Source organism: Euprymna scolopes, chromosome 20, assembly GCF_053919585.1.
Source record: "Euprymna scolopes isolate OS-2025 chromosome 20, ASM5391958v1, whole genome shotgun sequence".
Lineage (NCBI taxonomy): Eukaryota > Metazoa > Mollusca > Cephalopoda > Sepiida > Sepiolidae > Euprymna > Euprymna scolopes.
Genome location: NC_136501.1, coordinates 31,485,263 through 31,505,137, shown reverse-complemented (window position 1 = coordinate 31,505,137; position 19,875 = coordinate 31,485,263). Strand labels below are relative to the sequence as shown.

Genomic DNA, 19,875 nt, shown 5'->3' with positions numbered 1-19,875 from the left:
AGCTACACTGAATAATCAGCGTTTCATCCAGTCTAGGACTCTTCAGGCTTACTTAGGCTTATAAGCATGAAGAGTCCTAGAGTGGATGAAACGCAGAATATTAAGTGTAGCTTAATCGCCATATATATTTTATTACTTACTATGTATATATATATATATATGTGTGTGTGTGTGTGTGTGTGTGTGTGCGTGTGTGTGTTTGCGTGTGTCTGTGTGTGTCTGTGTGTAAAATTTCTGTTCCTGCTAACTTGTGTGTTTGTTAAAGAACTCTGTTTAGAGTTTGTTTGTGATAGACTCCGATAATTAAATACATTACCTCAGTTCTATGGCTTAGCATATTTCATATGAATTAACAGAAACGAACAAAAATCAATATAAAAAAGCAACGTTAAACTTACCCTGCGGCTTTTGTTACTTCCCAGTCCAAAAAATCGAAGAGAACTGAATGTGATTTTCTCCGCTTTGAACGCAGAATATTTTTCTTGTCTTAGCAACAATGGACATATATCGAGTGCATGTCTCAATTCTGTCCAACTCAATCCACCTGGCATATCCAATTCTAATATGCCGCCCATCATTACCTGAAAATTCAATTAATAGTAAATTAAAGTAATGCCACCAACTTTTATTCCGCCTGAATGGATCAGAAGGGATTACAAATTGTATTGTTATGATGACGAAACTTTTACATTCATGATCTGAAAATTTAATCTTTCTGTTTCAGATGATATTGACGGTGCGAGACTCTAAGAAAACAACTCCTAGCATGGACGTGCGTCAGAAGCATAGATGCGTCATTGAATTCCTGACAAAAGTGCATTGAAAATGATGTTGACGACATGGGAAAATAGATTTTGGAGCATAAAAGGTCGCTCGTTTTAATGGTATCACTCACGTTTTCTTAGCGCTTCAACTTTTTTTAGTTAAAAAATAGGAGGTTTTACTTTAGGAATAACCCTACTACTTTAATATAATTTTCAGTTGAAAGTTACAGGTTTAGCGTCTTCTAACATCCGGGCAACACCGGGTAGAAAGCATTTACTTTGTTATCTCTCTCTCTCTGTCTCTCTCTCTGTCTATCTATCTATCTATTTAGCGAAGTAAACAACAGACTGAATCGTGGAAAACAATTAGTAAGAGAGATGCAGGTGCAAAAAGGGTAAAAGGGCCATGCGGTTACATGAATCAAACTCTGTGACCGATCAAGTTGCTCTGGAAGGTATGCAAACGGGGACCGGATCTGACGTGTCAAGGGTTTCGGTTAAAAAAAAAAAAAAAACTGAGTAAATTTTAGTGAGTTAGTTCTAAAAAGCTGACAAGATGTATTAAACAGGCTCTTCACAAGAGGTCGACGGTTTCCAAATAAAACCGCAAGCCAAAGATCGTCGTTTACTTCAGTTTCTGCTGTGACGAAATGCCAGGGGAGTGAATAAAAAAATATATAAAATATATAAAAACAACCATTCGTCTTGAGTTCCTGTCTTGCATGTATTTTCTTGCATGCATCTTTGTTGAACAGAACTGGATCCACCCAGAAAGCGTGTAACTCCCAGTCGGGGAGAATCTGGAAATAAAAGTTTAATGAAAATATAAATCGAGACTTGATGGTCGTTCCATTGCAGCCTTTTCAGATCCATCGATGAAAACTCAAAGATGGACAAAGGTATGCTTCTTTGTTTGGCCAGATGTAAACCACAGAAACTGTTAGTCGTCACTTTGTAAAGCATTGTTTGTAATTTGTCATTGCCCGTATTTTGTTTGTATCTATACATTATGGACACTTATAAATATATGTACACACACACACACACACACACACACACACACACACACACACACACACACACACACACTAGACGTTATCATATATATAAATTCCATTATACGTATAGAGAGAAACTAGACGATCACAAACACGTTACTACGTATATACTTTGGGGATCGTGACGAAGTGGATAGAGACGTTGAATCTTTACAGTTCCAGATGACCATTGTCTGAAGATAGCGGTTTCAATTCTACCCAAAGCCGGCCTGAAGATTAGTTGGCCAAGACGTGATGAGACGACAACAACTATGGAAGGCAGTAATTACTGTGGATACAGTTTAAGATTTAACATTCCTATCACGTCGGAATAGTTGGCCGAAACGTCGTGAAACAGAAACTATAAGAGATGAGGATAATAGTTCACAAATAAATAAATAAATAAATAAATAAAATATACGTATATACATGTTATACACACACACACACACACACACACACACACACACACACATTCAATAGACACGTTTAATAACGCACGTAAGTATATATAGACTCGCTATATACACCAATTGTGTAACAACTCCAGCCTCCATAAGTTTACTTCAGTATGATTTACAAGGTTTGACATTAGGTTTGATTCTAGTTAAGTTGCTGACCATCCGAAGACTCTCTTTTACATTAGTAGCTATACCAAGGGAGCGCCACTCCATTCTTAAGATAACTCCACTTGCCATTTATCTCCCCTTATAATTCTAAGTGTTTTGCAAGAAGACATCAAGTACCATTTTTAAAATCTTTGGTATGACTCGATCGAGGATTGAACTCCAGTCTCTCGGATCATTAGCAAATACTATTATCATTATGTTTCTCCTACACTCCGATGTAGCAGATTATGAAAATTAGGGTTTCCCTCAAATATAGTCGGCTTCCTAGGTTTACTGATGTGTTCAGATAAAAAGAGGGTTTGAAGTGATATAATCAGTTGCAGTTGAATTTTAACAAAAAACGGATATTAATATCAGTTTTTGTTGGATAGGAACATGCTTCTATTTGATGATTTCCAGAGGAAACTTGTTAAGAAAAATGAATCCGTACTCAAAATAATAAATTATGTTTTAAGATGAACTGTTTGTCGCTACCTTTTTCATGTGTGGACGTAATTCATTTACTGGTATATCACCTTGTCTCTTTATTATTCATAGAAATTTACATATCATATAATCTCTTTTATATTGATAGAACCGAACTTCGTAAATGATATTAAACATTTCAAATATAGTGAATAAGGTCGGCGATAGCTGATATTATGTGGAGAATATTCAATACTGTACGCATAAAATAAGAACGCAAAAAAGCAAGTGTACAAATTATGGAAAGACATATGGACAAAATGTTTAATATAGGATGAATAATTATTTTATGTTACTTACTTTTAAAGATTCGTCAAGTTGTTGAAGAGTTTTCGAAGTGAGAGTTCCGTAACTCGGCGCCAGGCTGAAGTTCACTTTATTCTTAGTACCTCGCCATGCCGATACCGCTTCATCCCATACGTCACGCTTTTTCAGGATTCTATATTGTTTTAATTCTGAAATATATATATATATATATATATATATATATATATATATATATATATATATATAAGACGTATATTCATATATATATATATATATATATATATATATATATATATAAGACGTATATTCATATATATATATATATATATATATATAACACATATCTATCTATCTATCTACATACATACATACATACATACATACATATGCGAATAAAATGGCACCGCAAGGAAGAAAAAAATAAAAAAAATAAACAAGCAAAAAAACAAAAAACAAAAGGAAGGTGGTCAAAGTTCCCTAAAGCGATTTAACGTTCTTATCGATTCTTTCTGCCGACACAAAGAAGGCTTCCAAATCGCGATAAGGACAGGCCCAAAAAAATTTAAATGAGTTTTGGAATCTGCTCTATGAAGTACCTAAAGCCACTCTATTTTATACTTATTGACACAACAAGGATTCTCAATCAAATGCTGGCCAATAGAAGAGTCTAAAGTTGCAGAGGAAGAGAGACTCACAGATTCTACCCTACCCTGTCTAATCTTGGATGAAACGTGTTTATTTATACGAGATTGCTTTGCATTTGCAGACTCGTATAAAACAACGTAACTCGAATGTAAGCATAACACACACAAAATAAATAGCATACACACTTTGCTATTAATATATAAAAAGAAATGAAAATAATAATAATAATAATAATAATAATAATAATAATAATAATAATAAGAAAATTATACTTTTATTTATATTCAAATAAGCATTATTTTAATGTTGCTACTTTATTACGACGATATTTCGATCATTTAGTTATGAATAACTGAATGACCTCGCCAGGCAACAAAAAGAAGAAGAAAAAAGGTTTCTCCTTTTAAAGAGACAGATCTTCAAATAAAGAGGAAATACTAATTATACAAACATTGACGTTAAACAAAAAACAAAAAACCCAAAAAACAAAAAGCAAAAAACAAGCAAAAAAAAAAACAAAAAAAAAACAAGGACTTGAAAACAGAGATAAAAAAGAGAAAAGAAGAATGAAGAGACCATAAATACGAACGAAATGACGGAAAAAGGAAAAAAATAGGAGGAGATAGTTTTAAAAGCCATAATTTTTTTGTAGGCTTCCAACTACTTTTTGATTGCATTTGAAAGATTAAAGCCTAAGGTTAATTTCCAAAATGAAAAAAATATTTGTACGCGTGAAAAAAAAAGTTATAATGAAAAATGTTTTTACGGCGACATTCGAAAGCTGAGAAATTAAGCTAAATTTTGAAGTTAAATAAATTCATTGTAAAAATCAACTGAAAGATAAATATTAGTTTTCTGAGTCTATTTCAAAGACAATTAGTAAAGTTATAATATATTGAATTACATAAAATATCATCTTGTATGTACAAAAATATCTTAATTAGCCCTCCAAAGCGAGAGATTTTAGCTTCGCAAGAATCACAGAAACGAAAAATTGTCCAAGATTCTACGAAAGCTCAAAATATCAGAAAAAGCTGCCTGACAATGACGTCATGTAGTTAAAGAAGGTAGGGTTTGCTGATTTTCTTTTTTTCCCAAATCACGTATCCGTACATTTCTATCGTGAACGTTTGTATAATTTTTACCATTTAATATATTCTAAACATTATGTTACGCCGAAAGTTTCATATTCATTCAAGCAAAGAAAATATTAAAATTTTACATATAAAAATTATGCGAAAGATGTAATCTAACAAAAAGTAGAAATATTTTTTGCTTTTTTATATTTTTTTGTGTGAAAATATTAAATACACAATGCTTAATTCAATGACAATATCGGGAGTTCGAGAAATTAACATTTTCTTCGAGTTATATCGAATTCATTAATAGGATTTTAGGGTCTTTTTTCGTAATGTTCCTGAAAAAATTAATTTTTCCTTTTTATTGTTATTTACGACAGTTTATTTTCATAAAAAAAGCAAAAATAAAATCATCCATTATTTTTACTACTAAAAACCATGACTTTAGTAAAAATGTTTTCCCATCCTCGCCAGACTTTCACGAAAAACACTCGTCTAGCCAAAACCACTATCAACAATTACCCACACTCTTTATCTGTGCCTACACCTAAACGTAGATTTCATGAACAGGGCTTCTTAGAACTGCTCGCCTGTAGAACTCTATTCCGTTTGCCTGCTTTCTAGTGCTGCGGACCAGGATATAAATACCCTAATTCGCTACAAGAAAAAATAATGAAACGAATTGAATGAAGGAAACAAAAAACTCAAATGCTGAAATAAAAGAAACATGTTGTTTATTTTCTATTGAGAAATGAAAGTCTTGGGTGTACACGTGTTCATTCGGCCGTTGACGACTACACGCATGGAAGGAAAGGGGAATTCAATAGAGAAACGCGAAGTGGCAAGCCGACCTGTAGAAAGAGAGGGTTAAGCTCACTAGAGAGTCGCACACATGTCTGTGTTGATGGACCAAAGCCGAAGGGGAGATAGAGTGAAACAGAATGAGAGTGTCAATCCAGTTCATGGAGAGAGAAAGCGTATAAAGTGTACGTACTGTCTGTTGGCTTTTTGTCCCACATAGTAGCAAGTTCGTGAGGTACGCGCGTACGCGACTGCCGAAACGGCAGTGGCTGGTGCGCCGACCAACCACCTTGGAAGGCAGGTTGGAAAAGAAAGAAGCCGCTTATTGCTCTTTCTTTTATAGGTGTTTCCGGTGGTCTTTTGCACATGTGTGTATTTCCTTTGAAAAGGAAGTGACGTTGTCCTTGTGTGCGTATGTGTGCGCGTGTGTGAGTATACACGTGAATGTGAGTGTATGTACGCGAACGTGAATATATGTACGTGTGTGGACGTGGGTGCGTATGTTTGTGTGCGCGCATGTATATGACAAGTAATATAGCTTGAAATGTGTACGCATGTTTTTGTGTGAGACTAGAAAAGGCTCGCGCAATAACTGACTACAATCTGATTGTCTTCAAGTCCAACGTGAACAAGTTCTTATTGAACCGTCCCCCAAGTAATCCAAGTTACAAAATTCCCACAAATATTTAATACGCTAAAATCACTACGACTAATTTATACCTATTAACCCTTATCCTCGAGTGGCCTCTGGGTCTTGATAACAGGTGACCCTCATGTAAAACAAAAAAATAATTATAATAATACATTTTGACTAAGATTTAAGTAAAAATAATGGATTCATTATATTCCGTGATCATTATTTGATAAATACTGAAAATTTCATTAAATTAAGATTAATTTCCTCATTTTTGGTGAATTTTTAAGTAAAGGAAGGGGTCAAAATGTTTATACATTTTGCACGTACTTATATATAATCATTCCTTATAAAAGTTGCAAGAAAAGCTTTGCAAACTAAAACAAGCGAAAATCTTTTTAAGCGAATAGAGTTATTCCCCTTACATCATTTATAAAATATTGAGGTTTAAAAATATACAAGAGTTATTCCCCTTACTAATCATGTTCTTAGTTGTCTTTTCAAGGTTTATACCGATTTCCCCCTATTTAATGTAGTCATTTTGAAAAGTTTAATTTTTATAATCATAGAGACATTAAAGATAAAAAAATAAATACAATAACGTTACTTTATTCGCATTGGTAAAATGTCGAAGATGATAATCATTGGCGATACTGAATTTTCATGCTCATAACGCCGGAACGCCCCTATACTGAATTTGGGCGTGCGTGCGTGCGTGCGCTGCAACAAATAGACCAAAAGTTTATAATATTTTTCTTTCTTTCTTTCTTTTTGCTGGAAGAATTTTGGAAATTAAAATTAAATAATCGATATACCTTTATTAGGCACGGGGGATTTAATAGGGGTACATGGTTTTAAAAGCCGGCTTATCATAATGCTTTTAGGTTTCTGAGGTTTTGTTGTTGTGTATTTGAAAAATTAAAGCCTAAAGTTAATCTCTAAAAGAAGAAGAAAAAAATTACAACTGAAAATTAAAAATTGTTTTCACGCGAAAAAATCAATTGAAAGCAGTAATTTCACTGCTTATACGCGTAGAGTATCGGCTATGCATTTTGCACATACCTAAAGTAAACATAAGAATTTTTAATTTGACCTTTTAGGAGCTATTTTTGTTTTTGGCTAAAAAACAAATCGAATTTGTTCCAGCCTATAAACCCAAAATTAACAGTGTAGTTTGGTACATACCGTTCCGCACATACACAAGCACAGTCGCTTATATATATATATATATATATATATATATATATATATATATATATATATATATATATATATATATATATATATATATATAATATTAATGAAATAAAAAAGATGCAGTGTTTACCTTATATAAACTTCAATCTAATATAAATACCGGCATTTATATATAGGTATTTTAATCCCAACCAAATAAAAAAGCTCAATACACAATAGAGCTTATTATAAGAGAATATATATTATGCAATTACACTGAATATATATATATATATATATATATATATATATATATATATATATATATATATATATATAGTCATCCACATACAGTACTGTTTCGCTGTATCACTGGCAACTACCTCAAGCCAGGATCGCAACCCGACCGCCCAAACAACATTCAAAGCTTCTCACCATTATCTATTCAACTGCTGCTGTGCAGGTAGTGAATTAACAATATGTGTGTGTGTGTATGTACGTGCGCGTACATTATGATAGTTTAAAATAAGTAATAGACACTTCCTTAATAACAGAGATAATCTTAAAACATATTAAAACTGTAGTGTGTAATAATTCTTACTTATAGCAGACGTTTCTCTCAATAATATACCAGCCAGAAGAAAAATGAAGAAGTACAGATTATTTGATGCCATTTCCAATTTTCTCTTGAAAACAAACCAAATTCTTGACTTTAATCTGAAAATATATATAAAAAAAAATGTTTTAGAAGTTTACCAATTCAATAAAAAATTTCGTTTAAAAAACAAAAAAAGATCATCAAACATCGTGAGGCTCTTTTTGTATAAAAATAAACAAATTTTTACAATAAATTTTTTTAGTATATTTCATTTTTTTCACAATTTCACCATCGATTTTCATTGATAACGACGTTAGCTTTCTCTGGAACTTTTAGTGATAAGTGGAAGTCTGAATGATGCTCCCCGTCCGCGGCCATCCTTCGCAATGTGTGATTTAATAGCTTTCATTTTATTTGTGTATCGGGCTAGCAGGGACACCTGACGTTGTCCGGGATTGAATGATGATCAACGAATATTTCACACGCCTATATTTTTATTGTCATCGAAATCTGTGAAATCACCCGAGAGGAAGCTTCACATGTCTCCATGCAGTAACTTAGTTCAAAATATATGTTATTCTACATTGCACTCTAGAGTACCTACCGTTTTTTTTTAAATTATTTTATATGAACTTCTTTTCAATTAACGAAAAAAAGAACATGAAGAAATTTACGTGCGTGGTTTGACCACGTCAAAACAAAAAACAAAAAACAAACAAAAAAACAAAAAACAAGAAACAAAAACAAAAAAAACTAAAAACAAAAACAAGAAAAACACGTAAATTTTTAAGCCTTATATAATTCCTTGTAGTTAATAAAAAAATTAAGAAATTTACGTGCAGCGTTTGAACCTACAGATCACGTCATGCAAAGAAACAACAACAAAACAAAAAAGACAAAAAACAAAAAAACAAAAAACAAAACACGTTATCTACTTACCCACGGTAGAATTTTCACGCCCTGTTGTTCTATCATTGTTGCTGAGCAACGACAGAGAAAAATGGCCTTACCGGTTAGAGAAAAATTAAAATAACGGTTTTGATTATCGATTATCGGTAATTGTCTGGGGTATCCTAGACCAAACTTAACTAAGATCACTCTCAAACTTATGCACCAAAGCTCTGTAAATTTTAAAGAAAATCTGTTCAGCCGTTTCAGAGTCTGTAAGGAACTAACTCGCACACGCATGGACAAAGTTGCATTTATATAATTGTAGACATTAAAAAGATTTCTGGCAGCTTCAATTTCCTTGAAATTGTACTGTTGTAATATTTTGGCATAATGCGAGGCTGAATATTCATTAGGGAATTATACAATGCATACAATGTATTAAATCATGTTAAGCTATGTTCATAAACATTTGGACGATTATATTTATGGCTAGACGTGATAAGAACGAGCCAACCAGGTGAAAGAATCGCTGTATAAAATATATTGAATCTTTTTGAATTTTTCAGTTATAGATTTTCGTCTTGATGCAAGAAATGAACTACGTTCTGCTGATCCTGACTGGATTAACAATATCACTTTTCATGCGGAATACTTTACAATTCAAAGTTTTTTTTTTCTGACTGGATTGATGCTGCCAAATTTTGCTTTGGACAACTACGTTTAATATTCGCTATTGAATAATTTTATTTTCTCTACGCTAGTTATTTCTTTCGCCATCCCGTTCGGGATCATTTTTCTATTTCAAGAATCTCCCAAGACGTATAATGTTTTTCTGTATTTGTTATTGTTTTTCAATTTAAACTTACCGGTTGATCGTTAGCTTTACTTTATTAAATTGGTTGAATTTTGCATTTAATAATTTTTCAAATATTACAACTACTTTGTAACGTTTTCTTTAATAAACATATTCACCCTATGCTTATTTGTTTTTTTTTTTTTTGCTGTTTTATTTTTCACCTTAAACAACGGACAGTGCCACTAAGTTGTAAGCGGCTACTATTTGGGACCAGGTTTGCAGGGATACTATGTAGGGAATTGGGCAGCGAGATTTCTGTTCACATAACATTTGAACTTCTGCATATTAGCTGAGTCAAGGAAACAGGAGTCCAGGAGGGAATTCCAACGTCTAGCAGTTCGAGGGAAGAAGCTACGTGAGTAGAAGGAAGGTATGGGTAAAAATGGGCGGATAGAGGGACCTAGTTTTGAAATCCGATTTATCATAATTTTTTTCTAGGTTTCCGACTGCTTTTTGATTGTATTTAAAATATTAGAGATTAAAGTTAATTTCCTAAAGGAAAAAAAAATAATTGTGCACGTGAAAAAAAAAAAGTTATAAAAAATGTTCTCACAGCGAGCTAACCAATTCAGCTAAATTTTGAAGTTAAATAAATTCATTGTAAAAATTCTTTAAAAGATAAATATTAGTTTTCTGGGTCTATTTCAAAGATAATTAATAAAGTCCTAAGATTATTGAATTAAATATAAAAACATCTTGTTTGTCCAAAAATAACTTAATTAGCCCCCCCCCGAAAAAAAAAAACTAGTAATTTTACGGTTCGCCAAAAACGCAACAAAAAAAGGTTTGTAAACACGATTATACGAAAGCCAAAAATTATAGCCAATGGAAACGCTGTTTCAAAATGAAGTCATGGTAGTAAAAGGAGGTAGGGGTGTCAGATTTCTTTTTCTAAGATGTACATCCGTACATTCCTATTTTGAACGTTTGTATCAATTTTTATCATTTTTTAAATTTAATTATTTTTTATGTTCCTGTTTTTAAATTGATTCTTAAAAAAATATTGTTCGAAATTATATAACAATTATGTTCCGCCGAAAGTTTCACGTTCTTGCGAGCAAGGAAATTATTAAAATCTTACATATGAAAATTATGCGAAATCTGTAATTTAAAAAAAGTAGAAATATTTTTGCTATTATAATTTTTTTGTATGAAAATATTAAATAAACGATGCTTAATTCAATGGTAATATCGGTAGTTCGAGAAATTAATTTTTCTTTGAGTTAAATCGAATTCATTGATAGGGGCTTTTTTCGTAATGTTCCTGAAAAAATTATTTTATTTTTTATTGTTACTAATTACGATGCTTTATTTATATAAAAAAGCAAAAATAAATTCTTGCATTTTGTTTTTATTTACTACTGAAACCCATAACTTTAGTAAAGGTATTTTTTGTTTATCAAAATAATACATTTCCACTAAAATAAAAATAATTAGTTCATTATATTCCGTGATAATTATTTGATAAATACTGAAAATTTCATTAATATTGGTTAATTTCCTGATTTTTGGTGAATTTTTTAGTAAAGGGGGATGGAGTCAAAATATTTATATATTTTGAGCATCGGCATTAATTTTGCCCGTACCTTTACGGCATTTAGATATCTCTACAGTGTAAGAGTGGATTTTTTCTGCTTGTCGGGTTTGTCTTGAGTATTTATGTCGAGGGGTTACTAGCGTTTTGAGTTCGTCAGAGCCATTTCCATTAAACTACCTGTAAAACAGGTGCAAGGATGCCATGTTTCGTTGATAAGACAGAGGTTGGAGATTGGGTGAAAGTACGGAACCTATTAGTTTAGCGACTTTTCTTTGAGCCGTGTCTAGGAGTGAGAGACCAGTAGCAGATGCACCATCCCAGATGTGACAACAATACTTCATGCATAGACGAATAGTGGCTTTATAGAGATACAGGATACTGTAAGGTGTGAGTAACTTCTAGCATGGTAGAGAGAGCCCACTTTCATCACAGCATCCTTGCAATTACCTCAATTTATTGGTTTCAATTCGTGTTGCCTGTGAATATTAATACAAGAAATGTGAAAAACAGAAAGAAAGAAAAAAAAAGAAATAGAATAGAAACATGAATTTTAGTTACAGTGTGTGGTTAAAAAGACTTGTCAGCTTAAGAGAAACATGTCAATCAAAAAAGTTTGTTATGGAATTTAGCATATGTAATTGTCGCAATTGTAAACTGTCATACTCCGTGTTGTTTTTGTGTAAAACAACGGACAATTTCTGCCAATGTGAATTTTTTTCCCCAATTTGTACGGTGTTTTTTCTTAGGAATTTTTTTTCTGGTGTGGAAAAATGTTGTTCATTGTATGTAAATGAATGTAAACTGTATAATGAAATTTTAATATGTATGTTTTTTTAGATTAAGAAAAAAAAACACAAGTAGGATCAATATGGAAAAATTCATGTGTGTAAATCCCGATATTTTCCGTTGAGCCATATGCCTTGAAGGCAGTCGCGGTTACCGGCCTGGAAAAAAAAGTTTTTCCAATATAGCAGAGCGGAATGTATTTCAGTCCAGCGTAAGGGAGCAAATGGAATGCCCTGACGTGGGATAAATGGCAGAAGTGGCCATAATAATAATCACTCAGATAAGTAAAAGGTGATTTTTTTGTTTCAGAAACCCCCAGAGTTGGGTGATGTGGACAATTTTAATTTCCATGGATCTGTTATTTTGTTGCTGAACTTTTGTTTCGATGAAGGATTGTCTGGAAATTTATAAATGAGTCGTTTTTTTTGGAAACGACTATGTATTTTAATTGTAAATATCTATGTATTTTTTGTAAACGACTGTGATTTTTTTTAAATTTTTTGATGATATTCTGTGAAATGGTAAAGGTGATGCAGCCGACTTCAGAATTTGATGACGTGGACGATTTTGGGTTTCCACAAATCAGTGTTTTGTTATTTGGAATTTTATTCTTGGTGAGATGAAACTTTGTGAATGCGTATAAGGAATGTTTGTTTTTATTATTATTTTTATGTAATTGATGTTTTATCCAATCAGTATTGTGCAGGGTTTTCTTGTTCTTTGAGATGTATTTTTTTCGCAGAATAAAGAAGGAGAGATCTTTGCCTTGTAGGGTTTATTTAAATAATTATTAATTTAAAAGAAAGAACATGTTAGTTAATTATTATTATTATTATTATTATTATTATTATTAATAATAATAATAATAATAATAATAATAATAATAATAATAATAATAATAATAATAAAATTCGGAAAAAGAAAGAAATTTAATTTAATCAGTGTACCTAAGTAAGAAATAGAAAAAAAGACACACTACTGGGTTATGAGTAAAGGGTCAACTAGTAAAGTTTCGGAAGAGTCAAGGCTTCAGTCGGTATTTATTCAAGTTTTCGAGAGGATCGTGGATTTTTTTTATTTCTTTTTTTCGTGGAATTTTTCTACGGATTCGTAATTCGTAATGCTCTCGTAATGTTATAAGGAAGATCTTTTATCTCGTAGGAGTCATGTGCTTATGGAAACGCATTATAGCTGTGACGAGAGATTATCGTGATCTCTGCATGATTCTAAGATGCGAGATGGAAGCCATGGGCTCACAGGGAATTGTTAACCTTAGAGGGCGCAATGATTCGCGCCACATGGTATTATTTGTAGATGTTATTTTATTTATTAGATGTTATTATTTATACAACAAGGTGAAGTGTATGTACAGGACGAAACAAATGCCGAGATAAGCGGAGAGCACATATAGCGCATAGAATTCCCGAATGGTAACCCATCTGGTACTAACCAGGCTCAACATTGCTTAACTTCGGTGATCTGACAAGAACCGTGTATATATACGATTATGTCGTATATAGACACGATTACGCCATATATATATATATATATATATATATATATATATATATATATATATATATATTATATATATATAATTATAAAACTCAAATGACTTTGTAAAGGGTGTTGTAACCCAACATCCGGTTTACGACTTCCGGTTACGCATGCGTACACAAACATAGACCCATAACAGCGTAAATAATCAACTTGTCAATAAAACCTATTGTTTTACTGTGTACGTTTTCAGCGTCCCAATTGTTTTTTTTCGCGTTTAAATTATCCAAATAAACAATTGTTAATACTTTCTGTTTTTTCTTTTACATCGTTTTCAGCATTGTCTTAATTAGTTTTATTGATTTTATTATTAACATATAAATTAAATATTTGATCCAATGGGCAATGGATGTTTGTTTAAAATAAATGAAAAAGTTACATTTTATTTTCATTTTCTATTTAAAAAGCCATTCTTAACACGGGGAGAGTGTTTTTTAACTATTCTGTACTTTCAACTAATAATTTCATGTAAAAAAGATATATCAAAATTTGAATTTAACCTTAAGTATTATGGTATCTGTTCAGTGCATATTTACTTATGGCAAACCACTTATAATTCATGGCTGTAAGTTTTATTTTTTCGAAAATAAGCAATTATAAACAGAACGACTCATACAAATCTATCTATATTCGTTTTTCATTTTAATATACTTTCATAGAAATGTTTCTGCTATGTCACAAAAACTATTTTCTTTACGTCACAAGTGTCACGCTCATACATTAATTCCATAGCTAATAAAATATACTGACCCAACGGGTCACGGGTAGTCTAGTATATATATATATATATATATATATATATATATGTAAGTGAAACGCTTTATCTTGGAATAAATAAGTGTAAGTACTTACGTATCAATGTCACGAGTTCTCTTAAAGTCTTCCGCTATTCTCTGTTAAAATTCATACTCTACACATATAAGCTACAAACGAGCATAGTACCTCTGTAATATAACGCTTTCATTAATAATAATAATAATAATAATAATAATAATAATGATGAAATATTAAGGAAAACCTCTGTAATATAGCGCTTTCATTAGTTCTGTGGAGACTAATATACGTTATCTACTGGCGTTAGCCGGACATATAGAAACTGCCATAGAAGTGAAACACAACGAAACACTATATGGAATCAAGAAAACTGAAACAGTAAAAGTTATCCCCCTCCCCCAAAGTGTCAGTAGCAACTGATACCACGCCAAATAGTGGAGGAGGATCAAGAGGATGAAATGACCGAAAAGTAAAAGCACGAGCCAGACCTCCACTGAATGAGTGCGAGGGGGACTGGAACATTGGGAAGGCTTATTACCATCCAATTCCAGTGAACATCAATGGTCACCACCAACTAGCGATCAACGGTAAACAGCTGTTGCGGTAACGCAAATTAATTTGCAATTGTTATCGAAAGAGGTGGATGGTACTAGAAATCTGGGGAGACTTGTTATCACTCAGACTCCAGGGAACCCCACATATATTTCTTAAAGAGAAATCTTTGATGGCCTGTTTGAAAACACCTAGTGAATAATAATAATAATAATAATAATAATAATAATAATAATAATAATAATAATAATAATCGTCGGGTTGCAAAACTGACATTGGACAATCAGAAATTGGATTCAGAAAAAGAAAGATCGCTTAGCTTATATAGCAACGTGACCGACACAATGCAATACCTTTCCGTAAAATAATTGAGTTCTCTAGTTAATCAATGCCATAACTTTGTAAACCGATTGAAAACTCATTTAAAAAATTAAAAAATTTTTTTTTTATTCAATCTTCACCCCAAATAAGGCAAGTGCTACTTTGAAGTAGGGGGCTACTATCAGGGACATAATTTGCGGGGGCATTATGAAGGGAGATGAGTAGAAAGATGTTTGTTCACATTACATTTGAACTTTTGCATATCAGTACAGTTGGGAAAGCAGTATCCCGGAAGGGAGTTCCAAAGACTTGCAGTTCTGGGGAAGAAACTATTGGAGTAAAAGGCTTTCTTACACCTAGGGATCTATACTGTAAAAGGTTGGGACTTAGTTGCTTGTCGGGTTTGTCGGGGGTAGTCACATCGAGGAGGTACAAGTGCTTGCAGTTCGTCAGAGCAGCCACCATTTGAGAGATATAATTTCATCCACTGCCACTAGAGTATCCTGTAGATTGTGAGACATTCAGCCATCATAGGTCACGATTTGAAGTGATCCGGCGTTCGGGTTTCGAATTCTGCAGTTTATACACTTGCTACGTTCAACTATATTCATAAGTCGTGAAACCTCAAAACAGCTGACGGCGGATGACTAGATTATGTATGTATATTTTTATTTATATTTTAATATTTTTAAAATTTTATATATGAAAGAATATAAAAGTGTTCGCATTTATAGAGTACGGCACCTTTACCCGAAGTACGTTCTTCCAAGAATCCTCTTTTCTTGGCTATGAAATAATAAGAACGAGCAAATGTTCATTATACTTGTTATAATAATAGAGGACTAAAATCAATACTTATGGAACGTTACACGCGATTTACACACGCGCTAACACGTAGACACCCGGGACCCAGCACGTTGTAGACCCAGTTGCAAAGGAGACAAAGAGTAGGAAAGAGGAAAGAACTTGAACTCTTGTTTCAGGTTTTAAGAAAAGACTTTTATCACGGTTACCGAAAGAGCAGTGACGTCATTACCAGATCAACATGTAGGTAAACGCACGAAGATTCCTAAAGACCACGTGGTCATAAAATATATTTTTCGTTGCCTTATATTTGTGGCTGTTATAATTATGTTTTTTATTCTCCTAAAGAGAAAAACAATTCTCCATTTGGATAATTATATAATTGCACATTGGGATAATTTTAATCTAACAAAATATAACAGTAAGTGGATTGTTTTTTTAATTTTTATTTCTATCGAAGAAAATCGAATATTTCATTTTATTTATTTGTTTTAACTGCAAAACAAACAATTTTTATGAGAATATTTTTCAGTCCGTTCTTTTAATAATAAATAAAACTTTTCATTAAGTATTTCCAAATATTTTAAGTTAGAAGCATTTTTCGTGATAGTTATTTTTTTAAACGATCGATGAATTCAATATTTTAGCACCGGGCGTAATTCATTTCTTTGAAATATATTTAAAACTTAAAAGTTTTTGTTTTTTTTATAGCATTTTATCTGTAAATAATTTACGTGACTGAAATGGGAAATTCTCTCCAGAGACACACGAACAAAATTCATCTTTAAAATTCATGAACTAATCAGTCTCAATTAAAGTTTTGATATGAACTAAAGATAAAGAGTACATTAAATTTTAGTTCACATATTTTCTTGTGTTTTATCTGGTAAATAAATGTTGTACGCACCGTGCTGAAATAATAACGTTATTTAGAAAGCCATTCTTAACAGGAGGGGACTTTCTAACTATTCTGCACTTTCACCTAAGAATTTAATAGAAAAAAAGATACCATAACCATTTAATTTAACTTGAAAATCCTATCTAAAATATAGCACAGTGCGTACACTGCACTAGCACCATTATTATTATTATTATTATTATTATTATTATTATTATTATTATTATTATTATTATTATTATTATTATAATAATAATAATAATAATAATAATAATAATAATAATTATTATTATTATTATTATTATTATTATTACAACAACAGCAACAACAACAACAACAATAATAAAAATGTACTTCACGGGGAATGTGGACCCTGCGTAAACGGGTTTTAATTTAATGGTTGCTCCCTAAAAAGCGAATACGCAAAAGGTTTTCATTGTTTTATTTAATCACGACATCTTTTTTGAAGGTACTATTTGAGGTAAAATAAAAAAAGACAAAAGCATTATTTGAATATGTATGAAAAAATAAATGTAACAAAAAATAAAAATATTAGTGTGGAAAATATAATATAATAAAAATAAATTAAAACAAAATAAAAATAAAATAAAAACCAGCACGAAATAAAAGCATGAATCAAATTTTATTAAATAAATAAAAAAAAAAAGGCAAAAAATAAAATACATGCTCCATTACAAAAAAAATGTAGGGGATATATTCGAAGAAAGTGAGAGAAAAGCTCAGGGAGCAGCCATTAAATAAAAACCCGTTTACGCAGGGTCCACGTTCCTCGTGAAGTGCAAAAAATGCAAAAACAAAAAACAAAAAAAACAAAAAAACTGTAGATGACATCGACTGGCACCACACCAACTAGTTGTGAAGGGTCAGGAAGGATGGAAAGGCCGAGGTGGGAGTGTACTAATAAGACCTCCACTGGAAGTGTGCAATTAAAATCTGGTACCTTGGGGAGGCATTTTGTCACCATAACCCCAGGAAACACTAATGGCCGACGCCAACAAGAAATCAATGGCAAACGGCTGTTACGATAACGTGCAATCATTGCACGAGTGGTCAAGAGGTGGAGAACATTGGAAATCTGGGGAGACTTGTTGTCACGCGGTCTCCAGCGAATACCACAGGTTACTGCTGGTGAGCGATAACTGATGATGGCCTGTGAGACAACGCCTAGTGAGTGAAATAATAATAATAATGTCCCCTCCCAAATGTAGCACCACCCTGAATTAATATCGTAGATGTTTACTTTATTTTCTTAGTTTTTTACCAATGTTCACATAGTAATATTGTCTTTTAGTAGTTATGTGAACTTCATTTCCGTATTCATGTATTCTGCACTGATATGAAAATGAAAACTATAGCGGAGTATAGGATTCCTAACCATGTAACTGATGAAAATACGCTACACATTTTGATGAAAAACATGGGGAAAAAAATGAACATAGAAGAACAGAAAACCAAAACTTTAAATATAATTTCTGTATTAAAAGTAATAGTTATTTAAATATTTCAACATATAATCTTGTGCGGGAAAACCCAGCTCCCCAATAAGGGACACTCTGGATAGAAACAAAAATAAAAATTGTCTCAGTCATGAAGGATTTCTCCTCCACTGGCCGAGGACAGAAAAGGTGAATTGTAGCATCAGAACAGATACTACACTGTGATCTTGTCCCGAAAGCCAAAAATTGTTTGTGTTTTATGTTTCTTTAATTGTTTGTTCCCTAAATTCATAATTCAGTTTTACAAGTATTAGATTGTATATTGCTTTAAAATTACGTAATTTTACTTAGATAATATTTATATTTTATATTGAATAAAGTTAAGTTTCATTATTAATCGAATTGGGTTCCTTTCTTTTCTGTTCTTTTTAACATGTTTAATGCTCTTTTTAAAAATGCCGCCATAGTAACAGTTCGACGAATCTTACCTACATTGCCTGCAGGCATTTTTCAGTTAACAGGCCTTCTATATCTCGGTGGCCGTGCTTTTATCTCTCATCCTACCACCACGCGTGACTTCTCGTTACGGCTGTGACGTCAACCATGTCTCGAACGTGATCCCCCTCCTTCTGTCTGACCTCTGTCATCTCGAACATGCTCTCGAACGTGTTCGCGGACGTGCTCTTCTGTTCGTGCATACGTTCTTTTTATAGTCCTTTTCTTTTCCCCTACCGTGACGTCATTTCGCACATGGCTCGGCATTTGCATACGCGCGTCCGCACTGTGTTACACTTATAGTACTTAAAGTTGAGTAAAAATACATGTTTGAGGTTAAAAGGTTGGAGCTGAATTTCTTAGGTACATCTATCCCGGGCGGCGCCTGCGCAGGGGTCACGCTAGTATATATATATATATATATATATATATATATATATATATATATATATATATATATATAATTGAACCACTTTATCTTGGAATAAACGAGTGAAAGTACTTACGCAAAGACGACACGAGTTCTTCAATGTCGCTTTCTATTCCATGCAAGTTTGTGTCAGAGACAGAGATTCCACTTGAACTCGTAATAAATACAACAGAGTATCTTTTATAACAGACGATTAATAGCGCTCGATCAATGTTTGAATATAATTCTACTGAATGACTCCAGCTGAACTGAAATCTTATTGTTCACATAACCGACTCGAAATATAGACGTCTGTGAAATTGAAGAAGAAAAAAAAAACACAATCTGCAAAACACCTGACTGATTTTGCTGGACTCTTGTCAAGACGAATAATATTCATTCTTACTTATAATCGAACTAGTTTAAGTACACGCCTTTGCTGG

General features: G+C 32.4%; 1 protein-coding gene across 1 annotated transcript in view; it reads right to left on the bottom strand.

The window, feature by feature from the left end:
- LOC145241381 (uncharacterized) overlaps nucleotides 1-19,669 on the bottom strand; it is a 31,516-nt gene extending 11,847 nt beyond the window's left edge. Inside the window, exons 1-4 of the mRNA XM_080104283.1 lie at nucleotides 19,530-19,669; nucleotides 8,099-8,214; nucleotides 3,196-3,350; nucleotides 399-581 (exon numbers count right to left, since the gene is read on the bottom strand). Coding sequence (XP_079960409.1) covers nucleotides 399-581; nucleotides 3,196-3,350; nucleotides 8,099-8,171 — 411 coding nt within the window. The 5' untranslated portion in view covers nucleotides 8,172-8,214; nucleotides 19,530-19,669. The remainder of the gene's footprint in view (nucleotides 1-398; nucleotides 582-3,195; nucleotides 3,351-8,098; nucleotides 8,215-19,529) is intronic.
- Nucleotides 19,670-19,875: the final 206 nt, after the last annotated feature.